The sequence below is a fragment of the Euprymna scolopes genome, chromosome 40 (genome assembly GCF_053919585.1).
Source record: "Euprymna scolopes isolate OS-2025 chromosome 40, ASM5391958v1, whole genome shotgun sequence".
Taxonomy (NCBI): Eukaryota; Metazoa; Mollusca; class Cephalopoda; order Sepiida; family Sepiolidae; genus Euprymna; species Euprymna scolopes.
This window is the reverse complement of record NC_136521.1, coordinates 31302546-31316326: the sequence shown is the minus strand read 5'-3', so window position 1 is coordinate 31316326 and position 13781 is coordinate 31302546. Positions and strand designations below refer to the sequence as shown.

Below are 13781 nucleotides of genomic sequence, written 5' to 3'. Positions count from 1 at the left end.
TATTTATTTATACAGACATGTACAGGCTTTGTTACACTGGCATGACAATGTTTCAATCTGTAGTTAATAACCAAGATCTTATCTGGCAAAAAAGTCTTTTTTTTTAGGTGTTCATATTGATTTTCCAATATGAACACTTAAATAAAGACTTTTTTGCTAGAGATCTTGGTTAATAATATACTACTACCAGTTTAGCAAAGCCTGGACATTTCTCTCTCTCTCATATATACATATATATATTATTATTATTGACAAAAAACAAAAAACACTGAAACTAGATCAAACGGTCAACTTTCAAAGATTTTTTTTTTTTTTTTATTTGTCACTATCACAATGCAAACTGGTTATTCTTTCTCTCAAGTTTGGAAGTGGGGGGGGTAGGAGTAGGCAATCGGAGGGATAGGTGTGTTTACAAAATAATGCAATAGAAATAGGTTACACACGTTTACATCCAACTATTTTCTTAGCCAGGATCCTAGGCCAAAATAGTTAGCCCTGCTCGTCAATAAACAAATTAGAAAATCATGTGTTACACTTAGAATTCAATGCTTTTAGAAATGGTTATTCCTAATCCAGAACTAAACGAATCTGAGACACCTTGTGACGCAAGTATGGATGATAAGATGTTTTTTGCTATTGAACTCTACAAATGTGTCTGATCATTTTGCTTCACCTTTTATACATGAATTAAGTTTCCGCCCCTAACCTCATCTTAACACCCATACTTGTGTCACAAGGTGTCTCAGATTCGTTTAGTTCTGGATTAGGAATAACCATTTCTAAAAGCATTGAATTCTAAGTGTAACACATGATTTTCTAATTTGTTTGTATATGTATGTCTCGCAAAAAACTTTCGACAGAGGCAACGGATTTTCATGAGATCAGTATCATTTTGAAGCTAGACCCTTCGGGTGACAAATATCGAAAAATTGGCTAAAAATATTAATTCCTTCACCCTCAACTGGGCACTTTTCTACAGAGAGGGGTAGCAAAAATTGTTCCTTAACGGCAATTTAGCCATACACGCATGTACAAAAAATGTTTTTGATTTAGTTCAAATAAAAAAACCAAAATTAAAAAAAAAACAATTTTGCTGACGTGGTCATAGACCAGTCAGTATGGTAACAGCGTCATTATCATAAGATTGCATGTTCAAGGCGAGATATCAGATATATTTTTTGATTTTTAAAGTTTTAATATTGAAACGGGGTTATTTATGCCATTTTTACGTTCGTTTTTTTATTTTTCCATCACATTCGCTGTATTTTTTTTTTTTTCCGATTTTTCTTTTGAGAAGTTTCAACATCGTTTGCTTATTTTTTTTTTTAATTTTTTATTTTGCATCACGCTCTGTTTTTTTTATAATATTTAACAACGTTCGCTTATTCTTTATTTTCCATTTTGTTTTGATTTACACCCCCCCCAGTATGTATGTATATATATATATATATATATATATATACACACACACACACACACACACACACACACACACACACACAAAAACAAAGTTATTCTGAAAGAATTAGATTTTAGTACAATCATGAATCATTATAAGGGAAAATGAGGAGCTCTAAAATCGAGATGATTAAATTTGGTGGATCAAATCCTGAAAGTGATCAAGAAAAATAACTGGCAGCAAGCAAGTCAGATAAGCATGAAATGTGTTTTGATTTCATGCTTGGCCAAAGTAGCACTAGTGTTATATTTATCTTTAGAGAAATTAACTACCTTGGTAAGATGAATCTGTTTTGCTTTTGCAGATCTGTTGAGCTTTGCATAAACTCAAACAAGTGGTTCATGAACATTGTTCAAGAAATCTACAGAAAGAAATACTCAAAGTCATGTTAGAATAGACAACACATTTAGCAACAGATTTAAAGTTAGAGTATGTAATATGTCGAGTTAATTTTATATAATAGAGTGTATAGTGTACAGAGTTAATTTTTTTTCATATAATAACCATGTGGAGAGCCACAGCAATAAGTGTCCACAGTTGGCGTGTGTCTCCTGTAGAGGAGGACTGACTCTACAATCCAAAATCTGTTCATTACTAAAAATAAGATAAATGAAAATTTAGGCGCTATCGTGGTTCAGGGCGGCAGTGTAAAAAGACGTTCATTTTGTCCCATGGCAGTGAAATTTTGTGCACGTGAGGTTGCTTTCAGTAGAGAAAAGGATGGAAAGAAAAATACGATTGCTGATTGGTGAAAGAATAAACCAATGTTTCGTCACGGGAGAAACGTGAACACAACTTTGATATTGTTTGTCTTCAACTCGCAAGAATTTACGTGACTAAACTAGGGATTAATTATGGGGAAAAAAATTGCTCGGTTACAAAAAAATATTTCTAGGTTATGAAAAACTAAATCTTTAAGTCTCAGATTGTCCAGATTAGGGTTATAAAATTCTGTACAAGTTGTCTAAAAGAGATGCTTTGTGATGATTAAAGTGATTGCTTGAAACAATAGATCTACTTGTAGAAGACTTAAATAGGAAAACTATGGAAAGTAAGGGTCCAAGATTAAATATTACCAAGATCGAAATAATCGTAATAATTGTAATATTGAAAATGCTCACAATAAGCAATTTCCATGCCCAGTTTAGAGAAAAGCAATTGAAAACAGTCCGTTGGGTTCAGTGTATTTACTGATAGGCTGAGAGTTAATAACCAGTTTGTGTGCAAAACAGTGTATGAAAATAAAGACAGATGCAAAGAAAGTATATTTGGATGGCTAACATATTAGATTATCAAGATGTTTTGTTATCTTGGTGATGAAATTGTTGCATAAGTAGGAGCAGGTGCTCGTGTGATTGAAATATCTTCAGGGAACTTCTATTATTGATTAGTACTGCTGCCAACAAAAGGAAGAGTATATCATTCATGTGTATGCAGTGTGATGAAGTACAGAAGTGAAGCCTAGCCAGTGAGGGTTGAGGATATGTGTTGCATGGGGAGAAATAATATTAATAGATCATGTGAGTCTTAAAGATAAATATGATCTCAGGAAGATTAATTCTAGACAGTATAGGGAGATATGTGCAGAACAGGAGACTTACTTGGTTTGGTCCCATTGAAAAAAAAAAAAAATGGAGGAGAATGCTTGGGTTAGTAGGTATGGAACAGTTAAATTGGCAGAGAAAGCCTAATGAATTTATTGGAGAAAGCGATAAAGATGGATAAGTAAAGCTCTGGCCAGAGATAGATTCGTTTGGAAGTCAAATTTTAAAAGCCGTCTAAAACATGTCAGCATGTATCAGGTTGGCGCATTTTAAACAATTGTAATTTTTTTATTGATACATGTTATTTAATCATCTGTCACCATAATTGATTTATAATTTTTTTCAGATTATTAAAGTAGGATTCATATTTTCTGCAACATTCTCACTCATGTTGACCCCCCAAAACGATCTTCAGTCAAGAGCACCACTGATCACGTGACCTAATTTTCTTGAATTATCACTTATTTCAAAGATTACAAAACAACTTAGATGGCCTTAAGTTAACATCACAAGGAGATGAACAGGAGTTAGATTCATTTCATATCAAAATCCAAAGAATCTTACAAGCGAGGCATTTATAAGTTTTATAAGTTTGTTCGCATCGAATCAAATTATAGAGTAAAGCTCGTTATTGTTATGAGTGAAGACTTTCAAAAACACAACTTTACATTATCAAGATGAAATTTTAAACTGACAAGACTTTTGCCCAGACCTAAAAGATATGAAACTAAATTATAATAAATATTTTAAATAATATAGCATTTCATGATTTTTCCTAAGAAATTTGGTCTCACATTTTTGGCTAGTTTATGCAAAATACAAAATAATCTCATCTTTTGAATACAAAGTTGAAATGAAATGTAAAAAAAGGGGGGGGGTGCACTCACCTGAGTGGCAGAACTTTCAATTTGAAGTCCTTCCAATGCAACCACAGTAAACACACACGTCTTTCCGGTTCCCGATTTAGCTTGCACAATCAAATCTGCAAAAATGGTTTGAAAAAAAAAAAAAAGATCTTGCAAAGAAACAATTTTATTGGAACAAATACATTGATAACATTACCAAGTCTGTTGCAGAGAAGGTAAGTTCTCTCTACAGCGCTAAAAAAAAAAAATTACTCACACCTGAGAGTATCCTATATCTTTACAAAGCTACAATTCGCTCATACATCGAGTATTATTGCCACATCTTGACTGGTGCACCTGCCACTAGTCTCACTCTTAGACAAGGTCAAAAGAAAAAAAGTCAAGTATATTATCAGCCAAGCTCCAACCTCTGTCCCATCACTACAATGTCACATTCTTGTGCCTATTTTACAACTACTTTAATAGAATGTTCTCTTGTGCTCCCTCAATGTACACTGTAGAAGCAGCAAAATCCCACCTCTAATGTTGAGATCTCTAGATGTTGGAAAACTTTCTACTTTAATAGTTTCTTTCTCGGATTGATAGATTTTGGAATTCAATTCCATTTTCCTGCTTTCTTGACTGTACTAATCTACATAAGTTTAAATGTAAAAATATTTGTAAAAGCAAGAAATTATCAGTAAATGAGGTACTCTCGCATAATTTGACCCGAATTCTCGTGAATCAAGAATGGATCAGGTCAGCCAAGCGTTGTAACAGACGCAGACTAATGAAAAAACAAAAAAAAAACAAAAAAAAACAGAAAAAAACAGAAAAAATACAAAAGCAAATAATCAAAAACAAAAAAACCTACCTTGAAAAATGAAAATGTGTATTTCATTATAGTATTAAGTTTTTTTTTTTTTTTTTTTTTGCAAAATATTTAACAGAAAGTTTGTTTTAGAAAAGATTTTTTAACCGTTTAGGTGTAAGTACAAGTTTTTTTTTTTTTTGTTTTCTTTTTTTGTAAACGTATTAAAAATTTTTTTTTTTAAGATTTGTTGTTCAGTCAAGTTCTTTTGGTGGCACTGTCCATTTGTACATCTCCAGGAGAAACCACCCTTTACACACAATCTTTTTTTTTAAGGAAACATTTATGTTTAGAATTGTTGCACCTCATCTTTTGGGACAGCAATTTCTTCTGACAATGAGATTTTCTGCATCGATGTTTTCATTTCTAACATGTATAGATTTATTTTCTTGCCGGTCATTTTTCTGGTTGGCAAGTTTGAAAATATATTTGTCAGTTTTTTTTTGTTTTCTTTTGTTGGTTTAGTTGCTTTTTTCAAATTCGAGTGTCGTTTGCTTCCATTTAGATAGCACCTTTTCATTGGCTAATCAAACTCCCAAAAATTCAATTAAAAAAATAAATAATAAATAAGTAACTAATTAGAAAATAAGTCACCCCTGCCCCCTTAAAAATTATTAAAAACAATAGAAAAAAAAATTAAATAAATAAAATAAAAAGTTGAGCGAGTATTTCAACATTTGAACAACGCTCGGCTGACACCGATGATTGCCGGTCTCGCCTGATCTATGCTTGACGGAATTCGGGTCAAATTATGCAAGAGTACCGTAAATGGTTTAGTTTTTTTATGTGCAGTTATCTATGTTATCACGGGTATCCATTTTGTACGAACTCAGAGCACGCGCATACAAAATGGCTATCCGTGACAACATATAATTACATCGTTTAATATTTAGAAAACTACTTGTTTTTCGTCTAATTTTAATTTTTTGCCAATACTACATACACTGACAAGGCAGTTTGGTACGCGAGTGCACATTTAACAGCCTTCGTTTATGCTCGCGTGTAGCATATACGAAGGTTAGGCTGTGAAAGGGAAAATAGTTCCAGAGTTCAGGGGTTAATACCATGCAAAAGAAATTAAAAAAAAAGGTCCCCTCTCTCAGGTGTCCAGAAAGTGGGTGCTCATTTTAAGTTAAATTTACATGGAAAAGTGATTACCCACTTATCGAAAAATTTCTTCCTATGAAAACTATTTTTTTGCGACGGAAACGGTTTGCAGATTTGTTTTTAGCACACCGAAATCTATAAAAAATTAAAAAAATATCTTGTTATATACGAACGTGAGATGGGCTTTAAAGTAAAATAATACCCAACTAGCCACCTACTTGTGTTTCAAACTAACAAAAAAAAAAAAAAAAAAAAAAAAGAAAAAGAAAAAAAAAAGAAAAAAGAAAGCGCTTTAAAATAGTAAAAACACTAAAACGTTTTCGTTTGCCTTTTATTTTTTTTTGGGGGGGGAGGCGCCTCTATTATCCCAAAGAACCAGTCATGTAAACACTTTGCAATATTTACAAAAAAAAAAAAAATTCCTTAATTAATAATAAATTTTGTTTATATATGTTTACATTTTATTTTTAAGTAAAATTAAGAAATTAATTATAAAAATATTGTTTATATCTATCTTTATTCAAAAAGATTACTTTTCGGTAGCTTCACCGGTTCTTAACCTAAATTTTCTGAATGTCAGAACGAGGCTCGTCTGCAGGACCTACTTATCTAAGCTGTTTTTTTTTTGTTTTTTTGTTTTTTTACATTAGGTCCACCTCCACAAATGTTAAGAACGGCTTTTGGAATAAACACCATTGGAGTGGGGTGAAAAAATATTTGCGAAATTTAACTGATATTCGTTGTAAGCACACCCACCCACAAATACTATTAAAAAAGGGGTGGGGGTCAGTGTTGGTTGCAGAGAAGTAGATTTATTTATCGCACTGAGATTTTTTGCAGACCAATAAAAGTTGTCATTTTAAAGAAAATTGTGGAGGTGGAGAGCTAGGTGTATCAGAATTTTTGTAGGAATTTTTGACACCCCTAACACGAAACTGCAAATAAAATATAAAAAATTTGTAATTTCTCTTTTAAAAGTTCCTCAGCATATGTCTGGCACTGCATCATTTTCATTAGCAGAATGACTGCAAACCTTTCCGTATCAACTTCTAACAGACGCAGCCGATGGATGAATCTGAGGACCAAGGAAGTCACTCTCAATAGCTTGGTGAAAGAAAAAAATCTTTCGAGGGGAAGAACTGTAGGTGGTTCTTCTCCCTGTAGGATAGCAGCATTCCAAGAAGAACAGGCCACCACTTGGCTGTGCTGGCTGAGGCATGGCAACTGCTGTGCAGCCTATGGACTGATCCCGCTACTTAACCAATCCGGACCAGAACACCAGAATTGAAGGCAAGCCTTGAACCGTTTCAAAGTTAAACCCCTAGTGATCAAATCGGCAGGATTCTCAGTCGTTGGGACATAACAAAATGAGGGTGAGAAACCTAGTGTGGCTTCCAACTCAGCACTCATCTGTTGGATGTTCTTCAGTCTATTCCGAGAGGTTTCTGCTTACAATTGGTCCGGAAATCAGCCAAGAGAGGACCACCTGCGAATCTGTGGCTACACGAATCTCAGAAGGAGAGAACCCCCCCCCAAAATTCCTCAACAAAGTAGGCAGGCACCGGAGAGCCAAAAACACGGCCATAAGTTCTAAGGTGGGTAGAATTTTTTTTTTCAAGGGAGCCACCCTAGCTTTTGCAAACACCAGACCAGATTGGCAATTTTGCACTACATATGCTGCGAAGCCATATGCCTCTGGAGATGCATCTCAGAAAAGAAAAAGTTTGCCAGTTTCATTCTCGCTGAGTGCTCTTCTGGGGAAGGAGACAGTCTCCAGCTCAGAGAGATCAAGGGAAAGCTTCCTCCATGAGGACAAGTATTCCGGTGGAACTGTTGCATCCCATCCCAATCCCTTCTTCCAAAGTTCACTCAACAAAATACGGCCACATCACAAAACCGCTAGGCACAATGATAACGGGTCATAGACTCTAGCTGTCTCGCTGAGGATCTGTCTCTTTGTAAAGGCACTAGAGTCGCACTCAACAGCTACTACATGAAGAGTGTCTGAGAGAGGACAGTATCTATATCCGAGCACCTTCTCCCATTTGCTGCCATGGTCACTCAGGGAACCATGCTCCTGCATTTTGTTTTGAATTGCCACATGGTTAGAATTACAGGACTGCAGTTCGAATCCTCCCTGACGCAATCGTTCCCGGGTGAGAGTATATAACCAGCACAGTTCATCAGGATCATCGTGCGACATAACCAAATTATCCACGTAAAACCGATTTTCCATCATGGATCTACAATTATCCATAGGAAACTGAGCTGCATGGTATTTAAGGACATAATTTAATATAAATGGACGAAAGGCATACCCAAAAATAATTGTGTTATATCTGAAGCAGCGTAGGCGACCTCCTTTTAGGAAAAAGCAGAACTTATTCCTGTCCGATTCAAGCTTCAGACTTTCTTGATATTTGCTAACACGACATGCTTATTAGCACGAAAGGTAAGTAACAAATCTAGTAGGTCACTAGTAAGATTTATTCCCTGATAGGTAGCCTCGTTAAGGGAAGGAGAGTCACCAACTTTGAGGCTGCAGTTGAACACTGGCCAAATCTTAGTGGAGAAGGTAGGGTCTGATTTCAGGACTGGCCTGTGCGGAATCCAGACAAACTTTTCGAACTGTTGAGGAGGCACAAAAATCTCTATAATTCCATCCCGTTCCTGCTGATGGAAAACCTTTAAATATTCATGATAAAGTTGCCTCTGCTCCAATCTCTGCATGACATGTTCCAATATTCGCAGAGCCACTGCATGGTTGGAAAGAACAAAAGAGATCTTATCATCCTCCCATGGCAACTGAACATATTTGTTATCCTTGAATGAAATAGACTGTCGAAAGGGAGCAATCTTCTATCGTTCCTGTTCTTCAATACCCAGTGACTCCACACTGAACATCTTCTCCAAACCCCTTTGTACATCACTTTCAGGAAAGAAATCACTTAGAGGGTCTTCATAGGTGCCCTGAGACTCCAGCACAAAACATAGGTAAGACGGGTTGACTTCAACAGTCGACGCAAGTACAGCATCGAAGGTAAGGCATTCTGAGTTCTTGTCCACAGAATGGTCAGTATGTAAAAACTGCTTCACCTCACCGAAGGGAACGAGTCCTATTGGGGGTCAAAAATGCCTGTCCAAGCAAACAAGGAACCAGTTGGGGGCTCCCTAAATGCTGAATAACATCCAGCACAATTATTCCATGAATTGGAATAAAATTTGTACCTCTGTCAAATCTGGCGGCTAAGGGACATTTGAGGCGTTCAAATTCATCGAAAATAAAATCCAGATTCTCGATGTTTTTGTGTACCAACACCGTCAGGAAAAATGGACAACAGAATTCAATGCTACCTCTTTAAAATGCCTGTCGCAATCTCCAAGGATGGTAGTCAGCCTGATTTCACGATCATGTCTAATGGATTCCAAGTGACCAAGGGGGTCCAAGACCTTACTGAAAAAATAAGTCCGTCCACTGCCTGTGTCCAATAAACAGTTGACGGAAACACTTTTGTCACCCCTACTAAAGGTAACACACAAAACAGGGGGAAGGCTAGAGAATTTTCCACCATGAATGCTATAGGCGGAGTTGGACTGAAGAGAGGAGTCTCTCCGTGAGGTAACGGATCTTGGCCCTGAAGGTACATTCCCTAAGGCCCCCCTGCATAGTGTTACAAGCCGAGCCAGGGATCTTATCCCTCTTAATAAGGAGACATTTAACAGCTTCTTTAGTATCTCTCAGAATTGATGACAAGGTGGAGATTCTCCTACCAGAAATTAGGATCAACTCTCCCTTGACCTCCTTGGGGAATTTTGCAAAGAAAATCTTGGCCATAAGCCGAGCCCCAGAAGAAAGGTCATTTAAAAACGAACAGTCGAAGGAGCCCTCCAACTCAGCCAAAAGGGAAGCTACTTTGGATATGTAGTTAGCCAAGGCAGTAACGGATCTGTCCTGTTTACAGGAAAAGTCTAATATGTCTTGGAAGATGTCATCTATGATTTCATCTTCATCGAAGTACTCACTCTTCAGGATCGAAAGAGCCACCTTATAATTTCCGTTGCTGATGGAAAGATGATTAATCAACAACAGGGGTTGGCCAGACAGTGAACACTTCAAAAAATTCAGCCTTTTGGCATCATTGGCCATGCTAGCTACACAATTCTCAAAACGTGACAAGAAATCCTTGAAGCTCATAGGGTTAGATTGCATGTCCAATCCATCGAAGGTGGGTCCCGTGATCTGAATTTGAGGTGGTTTTACAGTAAATGAGGCCCCAACTCTTCCAACTTCTGGGGAACAGGGAAGACTCAGAGAGTCCATGGCCACTGGGAGGAGCTTTAACAAAATGCTCTAATTCTCTTCGGAATCTCAGGGTGTGTGCAAGAGACTCCTTCTCAATTTGAATCCAATCTTCTTCCTCAAAAGATTGAAGTTGGATTTTACCGACACATATGTCTACTTCAGTCCAATATTCCTCCACCGATTTCTGCAGCGCAGAGAATGATTTAGCAGAGAATTCATCTTCCAGATTGGCCATCTCCAGAATCGTTCGGATTTTAGTCCAAAGAAAAGAAATTCTCTTAAATCTGGTTGACTAACATCCATGTTAGTATGGGGTTTCTTTCGCAAATATGTGAAAAAAATTAATTTCCAGAAAAGAATCAATAACCGCTCAGATCGAGAAGGGAGCAATGCACTTACCTTAGGTTGCGAAAGAATTGCCCCCTTCCGTGACGTAACTGTCTTGTAGTATCTTTGCCAGACGAAAGTGAAAGAGATTTACGTTCGATTGCTGGCAACCGAATCAACTTGTGGTGAAAGAAAGAGAAAAAGACAAGGGAATCACCCCTCTTATATAATGGAAGGATCAGATGATTAACTATCACATTATCCGGAGCACTAAAACAAAACTTTAAAAGGGTGAATAACAACAACAATTCTTGGTTAGTATTCAAGGTAAGTGCACGCTGATCCTTCTCTTCTCGAGCAATCATTAATCCTTTTCTTCACATTTTGAAGCCAATTTTGACCTTTTTTACGCTCTTGCATGGACCATGGTTCCACGCAAGTGTTTTTTTTTTATTTTTATTTTTTTTTGTAAACTCCTCGCGTAAACTTACTGACAGCATATTAGCGTCCTAAATTATGAGTTAAAAAAAAAAAAATGACCGGATCTCTTACTTAAAGAGTTGTCTCCCTTAGAACACTACCAGTGTAAAACAGCGCCTTTTTCTGTCCATGTTCCAAAATAATTGTCAAATTTTGACAAACTTTAAGCGGTCATTGGTTATCTCCCCTGCCCCCCCCCCATAATCCGCGAAAAACAAGATTACCGCGATACGATCGATCTCTTTAAAGTTTGATTTTTCTCTGTAAGAAAAAAAAAAAAAAAAAAAAACTTGATCAAACTAAGTCATTTTTTTTGTATGAAAACTTTACTCCATAACGAGTACGTACAATATAACTTTTTTTCGATATATTTTTTTAATGCCTTGATTAAACTGTACAAGTACCACTAAAACCAAGAAAAATAGACGCGATATCAATTCAATTGGTCCGTCCACCCAGTTTTACGAATACCTATAAATGTTCCAAAACCAAGCAAGGAATTAAGAAAGTGTTTGAATCTCACCTAAGCCACATCGTCCCAGTGGAATGGATTTGAGTTGAATCGGTGACGGTCTTTTAAAACCGGAATTTTTCAAACCTTTCAAAACGTCTTTCGAGAGAAGCATGCTTTCAAAGTCGATATTTTCAGAAATTACGATATCTTGGGTACGAACTATCTTTTCGTTCGAGATGTCATGGGCAACTTTGGCTGAAACAGCCATATTGAAAAAATAAATGTCTCACACAAAGGTCCAAGTAACGATATACACAAAATTAATTAAATAAAATGTTAACGGTTAAAGTTTTAGGCAGCCATGTGTTCCTTTGAGGCAAAGCTAATTCTGTTAGTTTCGTATTTAAATAGGAAAATTTAATACCAAATAAGATTTACATCATTAGTTTCGTATTTGAAACACCCAAATTATTTAGTCTAAAATTTGTTTCTGCATTATTCTAAAAATAAATAAATAAAACAAAATAAAATAAAATGCAATAAATTATTACTTTTTACTAGGTATGGGCTAAAATGGGCGGACAACGATAGGGGGACATAGTTTTGAAAGCTGCTTTATCATAATTTTTTTGTAGGTTTCCGACTACTTTTTGATTGTATTTGAAAGATTAAGGACTAAAGTTAATTTCCAAAAGGAAAAAAAAAATATATATATATTTGTACACGTGAAAAAAACAAGTTATGAAAAATGTTTTCACGGCGAGCTACTCAATTCAGTTAAATTTTGAAGTTAAATAAATTCAGTGTAAAAATCCTTTAAAAGATAAATATTAGTTTTCTGGGTCTATTTCAAAGATAATTAGTAAAGTAAAGTCCTAAGATATTGAATTAAAAAAAAATAAATAAATAAAAAAAAATAATAATAATAATAATAATAATAATAATAATAATAATAATAATAATAATAATAATAATATCAACAACAACAACAACAACAACAACAACAACAACACCTTGTTTGTACAAAATATAAAATTAATTAGCCCAAAACCGAGTGATTTCTGCCGTTCGCAAAACGCAACAATCTCAAGTTTTTCTAAACACGGAATATACGGAGGCGGGAGGCCCAAAATTTCAGCGGTCAGCCAGTTGAAAAACTGTGAAAATGATGTCATGTAATTAAAAAGAAGGAAGGGGTGTGATAATTTTATTTCCCTAGATGTGCATCCGTACATTCCTATTCTGAACATTTGTATAAATTTTTCCATTTTTTAATTTAATTATTTTTGTATGTTCCTGTTTTTAAATTAATTCTTTTTAAATTATTGTTCAATATTATATAACAAATATGTTATGCTGACAGTTTCACATTCTTGCAAGCAAGGAAATTATTAAAATCTTGCATATAAAAATTATGCGAAACCTGTAATTTAAAAAAAAAAGTAGAATATTTTTTGCAATTATAATTTTTTTGTGCGAAAATGTTAAATAAACAATGCGCAATTCAATGGTAATATCGGTAGTACGAGAAATTAATTTTTCTTTGAGTTATATGGAATTCATTAATACGGACTTTAGGGGCTTTTTTCGTATGTTCCTATAAAAATTATTTTATTTTTATTGTCACAAATTATGATGCTTTATTTATATAAAAAATGCAAAAATAAATTCTTGCGTTTTTTTTATTTATTACTGAAAACTATAACTTTAGTAAAGGTATTTTTTGTTTAAATAAAATAATACCTTTCCACTCAGATTTAAATAAAAATAATTAGTTCATTATATTTTGCGATCATTATTTGATAAATACTGAAAATTTGATTAAAATTGGTTAATTTCCTAATTTTTGGTGAATTTTTAAGTAAAGGAGGGGTCAAAATGTTTATACATTTTGAGCATCGGCATTCATTTTGCCCGTACCTACTTTTTACAATGCTTGTGTAGAATAGCGATGTTTTTAAATCAATACATTTCATGTGATTTCATGTGAAAACATTGTAGCGATATGCCAGAGACATGAAAATAGATGGATAAGGAACATTTCAGTTACGCGTACATTTGTCGTATCCACTCACGCTAATTCTGTAGAAGTAAAAAGTAAATCTGTGCCTCTGCACGCGGGCGTAGTTCTGGACTATTCCACGTGACAGGGTGTCCATTTTATATCCAATCAATGCTTAAAGAAAACAACTTTTCTAAAATTTTTTCCTAACAGCCTTCACTGGAGTTTACCAAAATCATATAAAAGGCACTGCGTACAAAATCCAAAACTGTTGAGATGCAGTTTTACGAGTAAGCAACTCGCCGCCAGACTCTGTCCTTGCGTGTGACATTAAACCACCAGCATGACTTCGCGTGTCTTTTTCTTTTTGCCTTTTTTTCTCCCCGCAG

General features: G+C 35.1%; 1 protein-coding gene across 1 annotated transcript in view; it reads right to left on the bottom strand.

Moving 5' to 3' along the window:
* LOC145265468 (uncharacterized) overlaps positions 1 to 11780 on the bottom strand; it is a 48732-nt gene extending 36952 nt beyond the window's left edge. Inside the window, exons 1-2 of the mRNA XM_080121333.1 lie at positions 11460 to 11780; positions 3891 to 3985 (exon numbers count right to left, since the gene is read on the bottom strand). Of these exons, the coding sequence (XP_079977459.1) occupies positions 3891 to 3985; positions 11460 to 11658 (294 nt within the window). The 5' untranslated portion in view covers positions 11659 to 11780. The remainder of the gene's footprint in view (positions 1 to 3890; positions 3986 to 11459) is intronic.
* Positions 11781 to 13781: the final 2001 nt, after the last annotated feature.